Source organism: Pipra filicauda, unplaced genomic scaffold, assembly GCF_003945595.2.
Source record: "Pipra filicauda isolate LSUMZ 115617 unplaced genomic scaffold, ASM394559v2 scaffold214_size1419223_pilon, whole genome shotgun sequence".
Classification (NCBI taxonomy): domain Eukaryota; kingdom Metazoa; phylum Chordata; class Aves; order Passeriformes; family Pipridae; genus Pipra; species Pipra filicauda.
Window position 1 is genome coordinate 1404061 of NW_024104326.1, and position 15076 is coordinate 1419136.

General features: G+C 46.2%; 1 protein-coding gene and 1 non-coding gene across 2 annotated transcripts; both read left to right on the forward strand.

Moving 5' to 3' along the window:
- The first annotated feature begins 1842 nt into the window (after nt 1-1842).
- On the forward strand, nt 1843-2006 carry LOC113995004. Its single transcript, XR_003543255.1, has one exon. It is a non-coding gene; the product is annotated as a U1 spliceosomal RNA (small nuclear RNA).
- A 7543-nt stretch (nt 2007-9549) lies between these two features.
- On the forward strand, nt 9550-12303 carry ADIRF (adipogenesis regulatory factor). The gene is made up of 3 exons (XM_027734625.2): nt 9550-9610; nt 11232-11294; nt 12140-12303. The coding sequence occupies exons 1-3, from the start codon at nt 9550-9552 to the stop codon at nt 12244-12246; spliced, it is 231 nt and encodes a 76-aa protein (XP_027590426.1). The 3' UTR covers nt 12247-12303.
- Nucleotides 12304-15076: the final 2773 nt, after the last annotated feature.

Genomic DNA, 15076 nt, shown 5'->3' on the forward strand with positions numbered 1-15076 from the left:
GCAATCACAAGTCTTGAAGACAGAGACCAGGACATGCAGTTTCCTCCCACGAGTACCCTGCAACAGTGAGTGGGAACAGAGTAGTGCTGTGCCCATGCAATGGCTCAGTGAGCCTCTGTTTCCTTCCCTTCCCCAGACCAGCTGTCACCCAGCCAGGGGGAGCAGAGGTACCAGTCTGAGCCACCTTTGTCAGAGGTGAAACAAAGGTGAACACTTGTTTGTTCTGAGGCAGAAGTGATAAAAGAGACAAAAGATTATCTATTAATTATTCAACTAAACTTTGCCGTGTGTCTGTTTGGTTGGCTGCATGGAAAAGAAGTCTGTGCTTTTAAGGAATATTCCAGCAAATGTAATGAGAGGTGATGGAAAGAAAGTGAAAGGTGAAAGAATGGAGGAGATGCATCAGAAAACATCCCACAGGAGAAGCTGCTTTCACTGAGGAAGTGCAGGGAATCCCCTTGCCCCAGATAAAAGCTGAAGGAGGCAGACACTAGCAAAATAATTTTTTGCTGACGGATCATGATCTAGGCAATCAAGAGTTTCTCTTACTCATCTCACCCTGTGAATTATTTAAGTGGACTTTGTACATGTGACACTGCTCTCACACAAGCTGTTGACTCAATCCCTCTGTGCCGAGACAGCTCTTGGTGCCAGGCACGGTGGGGCCACAGTCTGTCCCCAGTGACGTGACTCTGGGTGCTCCCACTCCGACCTCTGTGGTGATCCAACGAGCCAGGAACAGTCGCTGCCAAGCGTTGCGTCACCTTCACCATACGAGTGACCAACAAAGTGCTGAAACCCACTTTTTTTTCCCCTTGTAACAGCAAAACTTACTTACCATGTAAAACTGCAGTTAAGCTTTATTAAGTGATTTGTTCTGATGGAGTTCACAGCCTCTGAGAGTTCCCCCCCAGTTATGTTCTAGCCGAGGGCTGAAGGGCGTTGCAGGGCCTGAGTTCTCGAAGATGTCTGTCTAGGATGCAGAAGAGGAAGCAGTGGCTCTCTATAGAATATCCTGAACAGCATTCCACTAATTTAAATGCAAATCAGGTAATAATACACTTAAAACTCCACTTTATCTGAAAGTCCTGTTTTCGTGTCTGCATAACGCGTGTCCTAAAACTGAACTCAAAGAGCACCTGATTAAAAAATTGAAGGGCTGTTTTTTTAATACTGTTCTCTATAAAAATCACACATTCTCACCTCTTTGGCACTTTTTTCCTATATTGAAACACAGCTTCACTGTCTCATAAAAGCATCGAAACCCTACCCAATCACAAGAAGATGCTCCATACTGTAAATAGCACATCAGAAAAAGCTCCGATTAAAACTGAGCTTTCTGAATATCAGACAAACCCCTGCCCAGATGAGTTTGCAGCAGTGCAAAGTTTCTCTGTCAGTCTTTGGCACTGCTTTTTTTGTGTGGATCCCAGCATGGGAGCCGGGCAAGCTTGGCAACTCTGCTTCTCCACTTTTCCTCTCCCCCTGGGCCCAGGTAGGGTGGGCAGCACAGCCGTGTGCCAGAAGGGCAGAGCCACAGGGCTCCTTCGTCTCAGTGTGCCTGGAGAAATATGTACAGCTCTCCTGCAGACTTTACATCCCAGCTTGCATCTTCAGCTTTCCTAGCCAGCCGCTCCTGGGATAGGACCAGTTATTTAATTCCCCAGTCCCATGCCAGATCTTAGGGTGGTAGTCAAGCCTTTCTCGCCTTTCCCCTTCTAAGTTAAAGACCAGACAATTTTTTTTGTCTTTCCTAGTCCTGAAGCTGTGGGATATCATGAGACTCCACAACAATCCCTGTATTTAAGCATGGTTTCAGGTGCTCCAGAAGAAGGTAGAAACATACTTACCTGGCAGGGGAGACACCATGATCAGGCAGGTGGTTTTCCCAGGGCGAGGCTCATCCCTTGCACTCCAGGTGTGCTGACCCCTGCGATTTCCCCAAATGCGGGAAACTCGACTGCATAATTTGTGGTAGTGGGGGACTGCGTTCGCGCTCTCCCCTACACCATTTTTTTTTTTTTATTTCCATTTTGCTGCTCAGGCTTGGCTCCTCCTCGGAACCAATTAAGGTGAGTGGGAGGGGTCAGGCTCATTAGCAGGTGATAGGGGAGGCATAATAAGAGCGAAGGTCGCTCACGCACCCCACACAGGAGTGGGCAAACAGGGGCGTGGCACGTCAGTGAGGGCGTGGCACGGCAGTTCCCATAGGCAGGGCAAACAGGCAGGGTAGAAGCCTAAGTTATTTCTGCGGCTTTTTCCTCACAGCTCAACACAGTCATGCCTCCCAAAAAAATGAAAGCTGTTGCTCCTATTACCAGTAGAGGGGTGTCAATACAGACAGAACCCTCTAAAAAGGATGCAGCCACTCAGGCCTCTGGCTGCATAGACTGTTTGAGCCTAGAACTGCTACCAGAGGACAGCGTGAGAAACACCTGCATACGATGTGAGCAGGTGGATGATTTGCTATGTCTGGTGGCAGAGCTAAAGGAAGAGGTGGAAAGGCTAAGAAGTATAAGGGAGAGTGAAAGGGAAATTGACTGGTGGAGTCACACCCTTTCGATTCCTAAGGAAGCCCAGCAGGAGGCGGTGAAGCCCAGCCCCCCCCTGCCATCAGGCAGACAGAACGGACAATATGGATGGGGAGGAATGGAAACAGGTGCCTGGTCGTAGAGGCAAAAACACCCCCTCTCGACCCCTTTCACCTGCCAGGGTGCCCTTAAAAAACAGGTATATGGCCCTGGTTTCAGAAAGTCTGATGGAGGACAGTCAGGAGGAAGACCTGTCTACAAGGTCTTCTGGTTACCCCCGGTCTACTGGATCTGTTACAGCTACAGGTAAGAGGAAAAAGAGAAGGGTTATTGTAATTGGTGACTTCATTTTGAGGGGAACTGAGGGCCCTATATGTCGGCCAGACCCATCCCACAGGGAAGTTTGCTGCCTTCCTGGGGCCAGGGTGAGGGATATTACGAAAACACTTCCTAAGCTTATTCAACCCTCAGACTATTACCCGCTGTTGGTTGTCCAGGTTGGAAGTGATGACATCAATAATAGGAGTACCAGGGTAATTAAAAAAGATTTTAAGGCTCTGACCCGATCACTTCATGGGACAGGAGCACAGGTAGTAATTGGCTCAGTTCCTGTGCTAGCTGGGATGAATGAGGAGATAAATGAGGAGAGGTTTAGGAAAGCACAGCTTACCAATAGGTGGCTTAGAGGATGGTGCTATCGTCAAAATTTTGGGTTTTTTGATCATGGGGCAAACTCCATGTTGCCTAGTCTTGTTAAACCAGATGGGCTTCATCTATCTGGGAAGGGCAAAAGAACTGTAGCCCATAAGTTGGCAGGGTTAGTTAGGAGGGCTTTAAACTAGGTTTGAAGGGGGAGGGGGCGGCAACTGGGCTCTCCAGAAATAAGCCTAAGGGTGTAGTGCCTGAGTTGAGAATAAAATCAATGGCCCAGCTGAAGTGCATGTACACCAATGCACGCAGTATGGGAAACAAACAAGAGGAGCTGGAAGCCATAGTGCAGCAGGAAAACTATGACATAGCTGCTGTCACAGAAACGTGGTGGGATGACTCACACGACTGGAGTGCTGCTATGGGGGGCTACAAGCTCTTCAGAAAGGACAGGCAGGGTAGGAGAGGTGGAGGGGTGGCTTTATATGTTAGAGAGTCCCTTGACTCTGTTGAAGTTGAGGTCAGCAGTGACAAGGTTGAGTGCCTGTGGACCAGAATCAGGGGGAAGGCCAACAAGGCTGACATCCTTGTGGGTGTCTGTTACAGACCGCCCAACCAGGATGATGAAGGAGATGAATTATTCTACAAGCAGCTGGCAGATGTCTCAAAATCTCCAGCCCTTGTGCTCATGGGTGACTTTAACCTGCCGGATATCTGCTGGGAGCTTCATACTGCAGGGAAGAGGCAGTCAAGGAGGTTCCTGGAGTGTATAGAGGATAATTTCCTTCATCAACTGGTAAATGAGCCTACCAGGGGTAAGGCCCCACTAGACCTACTGTTTACAAACAGAGAGGGGCTGGTGGATGATGTAGTGGTTGGAGGCCGCCTAGGGCATAGTGACCATGAAATAATAGAATTTTCAATCCTTAGGGATGTAAGGAGAGCCATCATTAAAACTTCTACTCTGGACTTCCGGAGGGCAGATTTTGGCCTATTCAAAAAACTAATTCAGGGCATACCCTGGGAAACAACCCTTAAAGGCAAGGGGGTCCAGGAGGGATGGACATGCTTCAAACAGGCAATTTTGAGCGCACAGGAACAGGCTATACCAGTGTGCCGAAAGGGCAGCCGGAGGGGAAGACGGCCGGCTTGGTTAAATAGGGAGGTTCTGAAAGAAATCAGGGATAAAAAGAAAGTTTACAGACTGTGGAAAAAAGGGCTGGCTACTTAGGAAGAATTTACGAAGAGAGCTAGGTCATGCAGGAAAAAAATTAGGGAAAGAAAAGTGGAATTTGAAGTTAATTTGGCTAATTCAGTTAGGGATAACAAAAAGTCCTTTTATAAATACATTAATAGCAAAAGAAGGGGCAAGGAAAACCTCAATTCTCTGATGGACTTGGAGGGAAATATAGTTAACAAAGATAAGGAGAAGGCTGAGGTACTTAACACCTACTTTGCCTCAGTTTTTAGCAGTAAGACAGGTGGCCCTCAGAACAACTGGCCTCTAGAGCAGATAGACAGAGACAGAGAGCTGAATAGCCCTCCTGTATTCCAGGAGGATGTAGTTAGCGACTTACTGAGCCAGCTGGATCCTAACAAGTCTATGGGACCAGACGGGATCCATCCCAGGGTGATGAGGAGCTGGCAGAAGAGCTTGCCAAACCACTCTCCATCATCTTCCAGCAGTCCTGGCTCTCTGGGAAGGTCCCAGATGATTGGAGGTTGGTGAATGTCACCCCAATCCACAAAAAAGGCTGCAAGCAGGACCCTGGCAACTACAGGCCTGTCAGCCTGACCTCGGTGCCTGGCAGGGTTATGGAGCAGATCATCCTGAGTGCAATCACACAGCACCTTCAGGAGGGACAAGGGATTAGACCCAGCCAGCACGGGTTTAGGAGGGGCAGGTCCTGTCTGACCAACCTGATCTCTTTTTACGATCAGGTGACCCACCTGGTGGATGAGGGGAAGGCTGTGGATGTGGTCTATCTAGACTTCAGCAAGGCCTTTGACACTGTCTCCCATAATATACTCCTGGAAAAGCTGGTAGCCCATGGCTTGGACAAGTGTACCCTCTCCTGGATTAGAAGCTGGTTGGAGAGTCGGGCCCAGAGAGTGCTGGTGAATGGAGCTGCATCCAGCTGGCAGCCGGTCACCAGTGGTGTTCCCCAGGGGTCTGTGTTGGGTCCAGTCCTGTTTAACATCTTTATTGATGATTTAGATGAGGGGATTGAGTCCATCATCAGCAAATTTGCTGACGACACCAAACTGGGAGGGAGTGTCGACCTGCCGGAAGGCAGGAGGGCTCTGCAGAGGGATCTGGATAGACTGGAGAGATGGGCTGATTCCAATGGGATGAAGTTCAATAAAGCCAAGTGCCGGGTCCTGCACTTTGGCCACAACAACCCCCTGCAGCACCACAGGCTGGGGACAGAGTGGCTGGAAAGCAGCCAGGCAGAAAGGGACCTGGGGGTACTAATTGACAGGAAGCTCAACATGAGCCAACAGTGTGCCCAGGTGGCCAAGAAGGCCAATGGGATCTTGTCCTGTATCAAAAATAGCGTGGCCAGCAGGAGCAGGGAAGTGATCCTTCCCCTGTACTCTGCGTTGGTGAGGCCACACCTTGAGTATTGTGTCCAGTTCTGGGCCCCTCAGTTCAGAAAGGATATTGAGGTGCTGGAGCGGGTCCAGAGAAGAGCAACAAGGCTGGTGAAGGGACTGGAGCATAAGTCCTAGGGGGAGAGGCTGAGGGAGCTGGGGTTGTTTAGCCTGGAGAAGAGGAGGCTCAGAGGTGACCTCATCACCGTCTATAACTACCTGAAGGGAAGTTCTAGCCAGGTGGGGGTTGGTCTCTTCTCTCAGGCACTCAGCAATAGGACCAAGGGGGCACGGGCTTAAGCTCCGCCAGGGGAAATTTAAGTTGGATATCAGGAGAAAATTCTTTACAGAGAGAGTAATCAGGCATTGGAATGGGCTACCCAGAGAGGTGGTGGATTCACCGTCCCTGGAGATTTTTAAACGCAGATTGGACGTGGCACTGAGTGCCATGATCTAGTAAATGGACTGGATTTGGACCAAGGGTTGGACTCGATGATCTCGGAGGTCTTTTCCAACCCAATCGATTCTATGATTCTATGATTCTAACATGACACTTCACCTGGATGCTGCCTCAAGATTGAGAAACCAGAAGGTAAAGAACTCCATGTGCACTGCCCTTATGCTGATCTCCTGTTTTGAAGCAGAGCTGACTAATGGTTCCTGGAGGATGTTTAAAGGAAGAATAAATTAGACCACTTTTCTCCCAGAACTGTATATCAGTATCTGCACTGAAAGGCAAATTTAGCTTAATTAGAGCAACTTTAGTTTGATCCTTTGAATGACTAACATATGACTTACAATAATTATATCTTTCTATGAGCAAACCATTCTATTTCTCAAAACAATTCTGTTTCATTGACATAAACACCATATCCCTTCCACACTAATGTCAGTCTCTTTTCACAGCTGCGGGTGCTGAACACGGCACACTTTGTTAACTTCTGGAGTGATCTGTGTAAAACTTTCAGCCCTGACACATGGTTGCATTTGCCTTGCTGATGGAAACCATATCTGTCTGTAAATCCTAACCCTGGCAAAATTAAAATTTAAGAAAACCCAAATAAATGTCAACACTTCTCATTAATTAACCTCATTTGCCTATTTTCATGTGTAAAACATAAGCTGTAGCTCTGATCAATTACTTCTCACCTTCATCAGGTAGCAAAAGAGAAGGGTTCATGTTGCTGATGTATGAGAGGGTGGTGCTCAAAGATGCCACAGAAGATGTGTGAAAGGAAACCAGAACAATTTCTAATTTCCCTGTGGTGTCTTAGATTCAACTCAGAGATACTTGGACTGCATGTTTGAAGTTATCCACTATTTCCAGTGCCCAATGAACCTGTTTGTATCTGAGCACTCTATTCTATATCTAACATCAGTTCAAAGGGTTTATCATTATTTTTAGGCAAGTAATGCTAACTCACAGAGTGAATAAATATTATGCAATATATTCCATTAATTTTCTATTGTGGTTTTGTAACTCTGCAAGCCACCTGATGCACAGACTATTTGTCCCATCATATGGAAATAAGTACTTACTGTACCAAAGGTCCCTCTTCCATCTGCTCTGGGCTGCATTATAATGGTCACGCCATGTCACTACCAGGCAAGGGTAATTTGCTTTCTTTTCCCTTTTTAGTGTTTGGAATCAGGATAATATTAATGCTAACATTACCTTAGATAAGGAGTTCATTCTGCTATGCTGTCAGCAGTGTAGGTTTTACTCAGAAATTTGTGCTTCCTAATGTTTTGAGCAGGATGTAAAGCAGGCAGCAACACAGATCAAACATCCATATTGAGTCTGAAACGCTGAGATTTCCACTTGGAAGAATAGTTGTTGGAGCTGGGGAAATCTAGGTAGGTGTCAGAGGAGAACTGAAGAGCGATATTTACCTGAACTCGTTAGGAGTCTTTAAAATATTGCTATAATGTGGTGCACGTTTAACACTTGTTGTAAACATACACCAGCTGGAAATGTTCTCCCAAACTCCTGTTGTCCCTTTCAGACAGTCCACCCCAGCCAGCACCTGCGGGGCCCTTGCACTGAAAATCCAGCAGTTTGGAAAAGAGCTGGGAGGGCAGCTGGAAGGTATTTGCTGCTGGAGCCTGGGCATGTCCTCTCTTGAGCTGTGACAAGGTGCCTGATGGATATCAGAGAGCCTCCTCCTTCCTTCACTAACACTCCACACAGAGTAACTCAAGGCAGCAGTGACCTGACAGAGGGGCTGAGAACAGCTGAAATCCTCCCATTTGGTGTGGGCTGTGCTGTGGCTGCCTTCTCAGCTTTGGGTAAGAAAGGTAAGTAGGTCCATGTTAGTGGCTTTGTTAAAAAAATGCCAGAGCCCCACAGTACTGGCTGTCTTCTATCTGAGTTTTTGAAAATCCAAGTAAGAAAATCATTCCAAAAAAGAAATCTGCAAGGAATTGAAAAAGATACCTGATGTGCATATATAATTAGAATTCTAATTGACCCGTCGAGGGGGAAAGAGGATTGCTGTTTGAAATAACAAAGGAGTGGTGCCAAAGCTGAGAGGAGCTCTCTGAAATGACAGGCGGAACAGGAGCGGCAGAGGAATGCAGGGAACCTTGTTTTCTGCCACTCTTCCTCACTTGGGTACTAATGAAGTACTAAACTTATGAGAACTGTCAGTGCCCACACTGGTTTATCCATGGCATCTTGTTCTCATGCCTATTTCCCAACACAGATCTTTACTCAGGAAGACAAATATGTGGCCATCTGAACAGAGACACTTTGTACGCCAGAAAATGGCAACGAGGAACCCAAACCCCTCAAAACCAGCGAGCCATTTGGCTCCCAACTCTGCCAATAGTTCACTTGTACAAAGCACCTTTGTACTGGGGATTGATGGCAGGAAATATTAATTCCAAAAGCTAGAGGAAACCTGGGAAATGCCAGAGGTTAAAGCCAGAAACTTTTATTCATGTGGTGATGCTAGGAAAGGAAGTGATTTTAAGCATAATTTCTGTACTAACAAAGTCAGTACCAAAAAGCCATATTAGGAAAAGGTGGGTTTGCTAATTTGGCTTCTTTTTTTTTCCCTTCCCCTGAGAACTACTAGTGCTGGCACTGGTTACCTGCCTCACCCAGGCAAGGCCTTCAGTGATGATGGCATTTGCAATCCACCTTGAGCAGCCAACTGGAAAGATGACCAGATTATCATTTCCTTATGAAAGTACACATAAGTGACAATCCTCACCATCTAAGAGTATCCCACCTGACAAGAAAAGGGGATTATGATTAAAGCTGCTAGAAACTACAACAAGTTTGGGCTGGTTTCTGTTCTCATGAGGTTCTTCTCAGGAAGGAAAGAGAAGGAAATCAGCCTGGCAGGGACGAAAGTTGGCCATGCCCAGGCACTACCACTTCAGTAGTATTCCAGCATTCTTTATAAAGCTCAGTTCAGTGGCTTTTCTCTGTCTTGTGATGGTGGAACAGGTTTTTTTCAGTTTTGATTAAAAAAAAAACCCAAACAACCACAAATTAACAAAGACAGTGCTATGAAGCAGAAGTCTCTATCTGGGCACACCCTCTCATCAGGGAGGGTAAATAAACAACTTTTCTCTATTTTCAGCTCTCATTCCTCACATTCGAACTCCACCCATTGTACCAATCACCCCCAAAAGAATCAGCAGGTCTCGTGGCAGACGTATAAAAACCAGGACAAGTCAGGACACTCTCACATAGTGTGCTATACATCACCAGGTGCTTAGTTTTATCAAAGCAGAGGACTTTTAACAGGCATCAGAAGCCACAATGTCGGGAAGAAGCTTTCAGGGACTGAAGGAACAGGCTGAATCTGCAGCAAAAGATGCTGGTAAGAAAGATAAAATATTATTGTATATTTGGATGGGGGGTTTAGTTGCTACTTTCGCTCAGAAAACCCACGATCTGAAGTGACACTATTAGCTGCATCAATGCTAGCAGGACACAGCTTCCTCTGTTTCCTTCCCTTCTCGGGAAGCAAGTCTTGGCCATCACCTAGGGAAGAGCCCAGGCTGGCCATGGCTCTCCAATTGCTGTGGGCAGCTGCTTCCACCTGCCCACCCACTGCTCCCTCTGTGGCTTCTGAGCGTTGTCCAACATCCATCACTCCTCAAAACATTAATGTTTTTAGGGCAGTGAAGCAGCTTTTGGTAATAATAACCTTCTGTATTTAGCTTTTGCATTACGCAGGGTGGTCTTTTCTCATGCTCTGTAGTGGTTTTTAACCTGCTCTCCTTTTAATAAGTTGCAGTTAACTTTTGATTAATGTTTGCCACTTGACCTGTCAGTGCCTTCTGGTAATAACTACATTGATTGCAATGCACAGTTAGTAATATGTTAGTACAAGTATGTTTTTGTTGTGTTCTTCAGCAGTAATCACCAGGCTGTGCAGGGTTTAAAAAACCCCATATGAACATTTCTGTAATAGTTATGCCCATGTCGTAGGGCCAAGTTTTTATCATTAGTGCTGTGCGTTGGAAATCAACTTTTCAATGCAAAGCATAATAGCCTGTCCTTTAAATGAAAGATTGAAAAATGTGTATAGCTTACTCCAGCATTTTATAGTGTATTTCCTACAGTATTTGTGTGCAGCATATTCCTAGCAGTGTGTAATTTTATCAGGTATGGTCCTGGACTCTCATCCTGCAAACACTGTGTTGTATAGCTGAAATATGTGAGAAACCTTACTAGTTTCTTCAAAGTTAGAGCAAGTTTCCATATATCTGGGGACAAGTGTACAGTAGATCCACAAACATGATAGTATTCCTTTCTGAAGAATAAAATAGTCTTTGCCATTTGCTATGGTATGAATGTATTCATGCCATTGAGAGGGCACCTCGCTCTTTCATAAACTATCAGGTATCTTACAACTGCATCTCAATTTTTTAATGCTTTATATTCTGGAGTTGATCTGTTATGTTTCTAGCTTCTTCTCCTCTTCTTCTTCTATTTATATCTTGTTTATAAAATCTCCCTTCTCCTGTCTTGCTCTTGTTTAATGCATTTGCTTCCATTTTGGAAGAGGCCCTATTCCCAAATGGCCCACAGAGAAAATGCATGCTACATGGCCAACCTTCCCCAAGCACAATAAGCTAGAAATCAATAAAAGCAAGTGTAGTGTAAAATAAGCAGCTTGCAGCTAAATGTCATCATTCCAACTCACCGCTAATCTTTGCTTCTTTATCTCCTGCTTATCTGTCATTGGTTTGCTCAGCTGACCATAGGTGCTAGGTGAACACTAATCTCATAGCAAGCTGCTCTGGCAACATGCAGTTCCCAGGGTGCCCACAGACAAAGGGCACAGCCTCAACCTGCTCTCTACCAGCCTGGTCACTCACCAGGGGCATAGCCTGCTGAGGGCGTGCAGAAAAGGGAACTGACACTGGGAATTCCTGTAACCATAAGGGGGAACAGCTGGAAATGATTTTTTTTCTTTTTTACCTTAATTACAGCAAACAGCCTGGGACAGGCCACTCAGGATTCAGTCAACCAGATTACAGATGCAAGCCAGAAAGGTAGGAGCAATGATCAAATCAAGAAGTGACGGAGCAGCTCAACACAAGGTGGCAGTGGGCAGTGCTCATTCTCCACTGCCCCACAGGTGTTCTCAGCCTAAAAGGCCTTGGTTTCAGTGACAATTTGGGGCTTTTAGAAATCTCATGGGGAAGGATTTCAGGATCTGTTGCTTAGTACGTCCACAGGTACTGGCAGGCAGTAGCTGACACTCCCTGGACACTGAGTCTCCTGCACAGCGTTCAGACATTGGCTTCCTCTTTAGAAAACTTGTGGGAACAACATGAACAAAACTTTGCTCTTCTTTCTTGAGCATTAGGTAGCCCTGTGTCACATCTTGCTCCCACCCCCCTCTCAGCCCTGAGTGCAGGGCTCCATCCAGGTCCAGCCAACACCTGCTGAGGCAGCAGCTGGGGTTGATCCAAGCTGATCCTGCAGCTGGAAAGGTGCCGTCAGGAAAATGTTGGCATCTTGTTGCTGGGGATTGGGAACAAGTCAAACTAAAAACTAAGCTCAATTTTCTTTTTTTTTAAACAATTTAATAACTTTCTAAGAATGAGGGGAGGCTTATCAATTTCAGGGTCTAAAATGCTTGATGAAACTAAAATGCATTGGTAGTATCTCCTTAGAGCTGACACCCTCTATGGCCCCATGGGTGTGATGAGAAGGGTGGGCTTGGGCACTTGGTGACATTAGGTGGGAAGGCAGCAAAATTGCCAAAATCTTTTTTAAAGATGTATCTCTACATTTCTGTAGTCTAATCATCTTCGCACCTCTCTTCCGTCATAAATATCTAACAACGTTGCGTTTTCCCAACTTCCTGCTTCTCTTTTTCCCTCTCTTGCAGCTATTGACAAGGCTGCCAAGATGGCACAAGATGGAGTAGAAAAAGCGACTGGACAAGCTGCAGAAGCAATGTCTGGCTTTGGGAAAAAATGTGGCTTTAAAAAATGATGCTAATTTAAGTTAACAGTATTGCATGTATAAATCTCTCTTTGGTTTGCAATTCCCTTCTCCTTTGTGTAGAAAAATGAAAGCTGTTTGATATCTGGATAATTTTTCTCTCTTCAAATACAAAATTCTAAGACTGAAGGTCCCCCTCATCCTTCACAGAGAAAAAAATGTATCTTTTAGCACATCTGCTCACAATCATCAACATGGCTCAAAGGGATTCAGCAATGTTGTTGCCCTGCTCTTACAACAGCACGATTATTGCCACATTTGCTGAGTGTATGTACAAAGCCAGTGAAACTGTTCATACTTCAGGACAACAGAACATTCATATGATGAAACCGAGTTTTCTTCCAGTAATCAAAAGTTAAGCTGAGGTTGTATTTCTTGTCAGTTGTTTGTTTGTTCCCATCTTCTGTATTTTTAGATTAAGATAAATAAAGAGTACTGTAAGATTTTCACCACTCAGAAATACATTGCCTTGTTATTTAATCTCGTTATTTTACCATGGCTTTCAGTGAAGGATCAGACAACGACTTGCAAATCTGTTTGATCCAAAGCCCAGTGAGGTCAGTGACCCATCCTGCAAGGATGCAGAGGAGCCCTGTGGTGCCTGTGAGTGAATGGGAGTTGTGATGTCCACCCCCTTGTCCTTTCTCCTACCCATCTGTTGCCCATCTAAATTTCTTGTTACCATTATCCACAACGCATCTCCTGTTAAATCTCCTGGGGACAAAACCCGGCCACTTTATCCCAGTGCTCGCTCGCAGCTCTAAAGACGACCGGCAGCGCTGACGCGAGAGAGCCCACTGAGGGGTGCTCGGCTCTTCTCCTGAGCCGTGCCTGAGCCGCAGTCGGTGTGCGGCGCTCCAAGGCAGCCCCGGGCAGGCTGGGCTGCACAGAGGTGCCTGCTCAGGGACGGAGCCGCTGCGAGAGAGGCAAGGGGGCAAGCTTCTTGCCTGGGAGATGGAAATATTTATTTTAGATTGCTGCTTGCTGGGCAATCAGAGGCTGCTGCAGCCAGACAGGATGCCCACTTAGTGCTGCCTCTGTCAACAGAAGGCACTAATACCCACTTATTCACAGTAAGTGCTCTTACCTCGGCCTCTGGGAGTTTCTCATTGCTAGGCAGTATTTCCTCTGGGAATTTTTTTCCTTTTTTTTTTTTTTCCTCCCGGTTTGAAGCCTTACCAGCCTGATTTCAGTAAAAATCTAATTTATGTCTTACAAAAAAAATCCAAAGCAAGACCAAAGCCATCTGGCTGCAATGAAATAGGGCAATCCAGGCCTGTTTGAGGTATTGCTGCCTCGCCTCTCTTGACCAAAGGCTGTGGTTGACCAGGGCTTTTTGGAAGCTGGTCTTTGTGAATGCAGTCCTAGGAGAGAGTGGCTCATCCCCGAACCCAAAGACCACCCCTGTCTGCAATCTGCACAAGGATGCACGAACCGAAAGGCCTTTACAGGACCCTATAAATAACAGACCATCTGTGAGTAAACATAGTCCAGGTCTTTGCACCAAGTGTCCTTATGCAATGTCTCCTGTCATTTAAAGCTTTAAAAGCCTAAATATTTACCCAAGTACAAGCTCACAGAAAAAGCATTAGACTATTGCACTCTCAGTTACTGGGCAACCCTCAATAGTACTTTATTATTTAGTACTTTTCATGGTTGCCTCCCTGATGGTGAAATCTTGGGAGACTGAGCTCTTTAGGCTCAGCATTTCAGACACCAGTGCTGTGTTTGTGGGTGACAGTGGCCCATACACCATTCTCCATTGCACCTTTCTTTTGCTGCAAACCACTTCTTAGCTAATATTACAAAAAGAAACCTTGAAACAGGGCATTTTCACCAGTAAAACCAGTTATCCCCTCACACTACTAGCACTATTCCTGCTGCTTTGTTCATGGAGACCACAGCCCTGACTCCTGGTGTTGCAGCTTTGTATCCCCTCATTCCGGTTGTCTTCAGTGTAACTAACAGTTTGTCACTTCCCGCTGCTCTGGCCCAGTGTTGGCAGCAGCTCTGGCAGGGTAGAGACTGGACTGCCTGGCTGGAGGGACCACTGGAGGTCACCTACTGACTCGAGAGAGAAGACACTTCTTCAATCCAGCCAACAAGCACCTGGAGGCAGCTCCTGACTCCTGGTCTCCAGCACAGGGATGTCTTTGCTTCGTTGGGAGCCTGATCAGAGTATTTCACATCTCTTTTGTTCCAAGAGTGAATGCTGTGCCACAGGCACCCATGAGTCTGAGTCACTTGCTGGCAAGTGTTTCTAGGTCTAAACTTAAGCACTTTGCTCCACAAATAAGGTCCCTGCCTTAGTCACAGTATTTGGGGCTGTCTCTTCCTTGTGCATCACACAAGGACCCATGTCCCAACACAGGACTGTGCCTTCCCATCCCACCTGAAGGCTCCAGATGTTGTGTAAAAGCAAAGCAGACATCCCTAAAGTTCCTACCAGCTCCTGTACCATCAACACTGTGCTTGTGAAGTTGTCTAACACCTGAGTTCTCAAATTTCCTAAAATTTGCTTCTGGGTGTGCCTGCAGCTGCCTGAGCTATGAAATGCTGAACAAAGGGGATTCATGTTTCAGCCTGGTTGGGCTGCCCAGTGTGAGCACCTCCTGCTCCGTGCCCCACTCCAATGCTCCAGAGAAGTTCCCAGGACACTGGAGGGCATGCAGTCCCTGCCATCTCTCCTTCACCGATCAGCAGGGCAGGGGAACAAGGGGCACAGATTTTACCAGACTGCTCAAAATCCACCTTCAGCTCTTTCCTTTGCCCAAGAAAACAGGAATACTCATCTCAGGTGAATGCTTTGATTGATGTTCCA

What these genes read in the sequence shown, in the direction of transcription:
- ADIRF (XM_027734625.2), top strand. Translation starts at nt 9,550, where the DNA reads ATGTCGGGAAGAAGCTTTCAGGGACTGAAGGAACAGGCTGAATCTGCA. An exon ending in ATCTGCAGCAAAAGATGCTG is followed by an intron (nt 9,611 to 11,231) that starts GTAAGAAAGATA and finishes CCTTAATTACAG; the next exon opens with CAAACAGCCTGGGACAGGCC. An exon ending in TACAGATGCAAGCCAGAAAG is followed by an intron (nt 11,295 to 12,139) that starts GTAGGAGCAATG and finishes CCTCTCTTGCAG; the next exon opens with CTATTGACAAGGCTGCCAAG.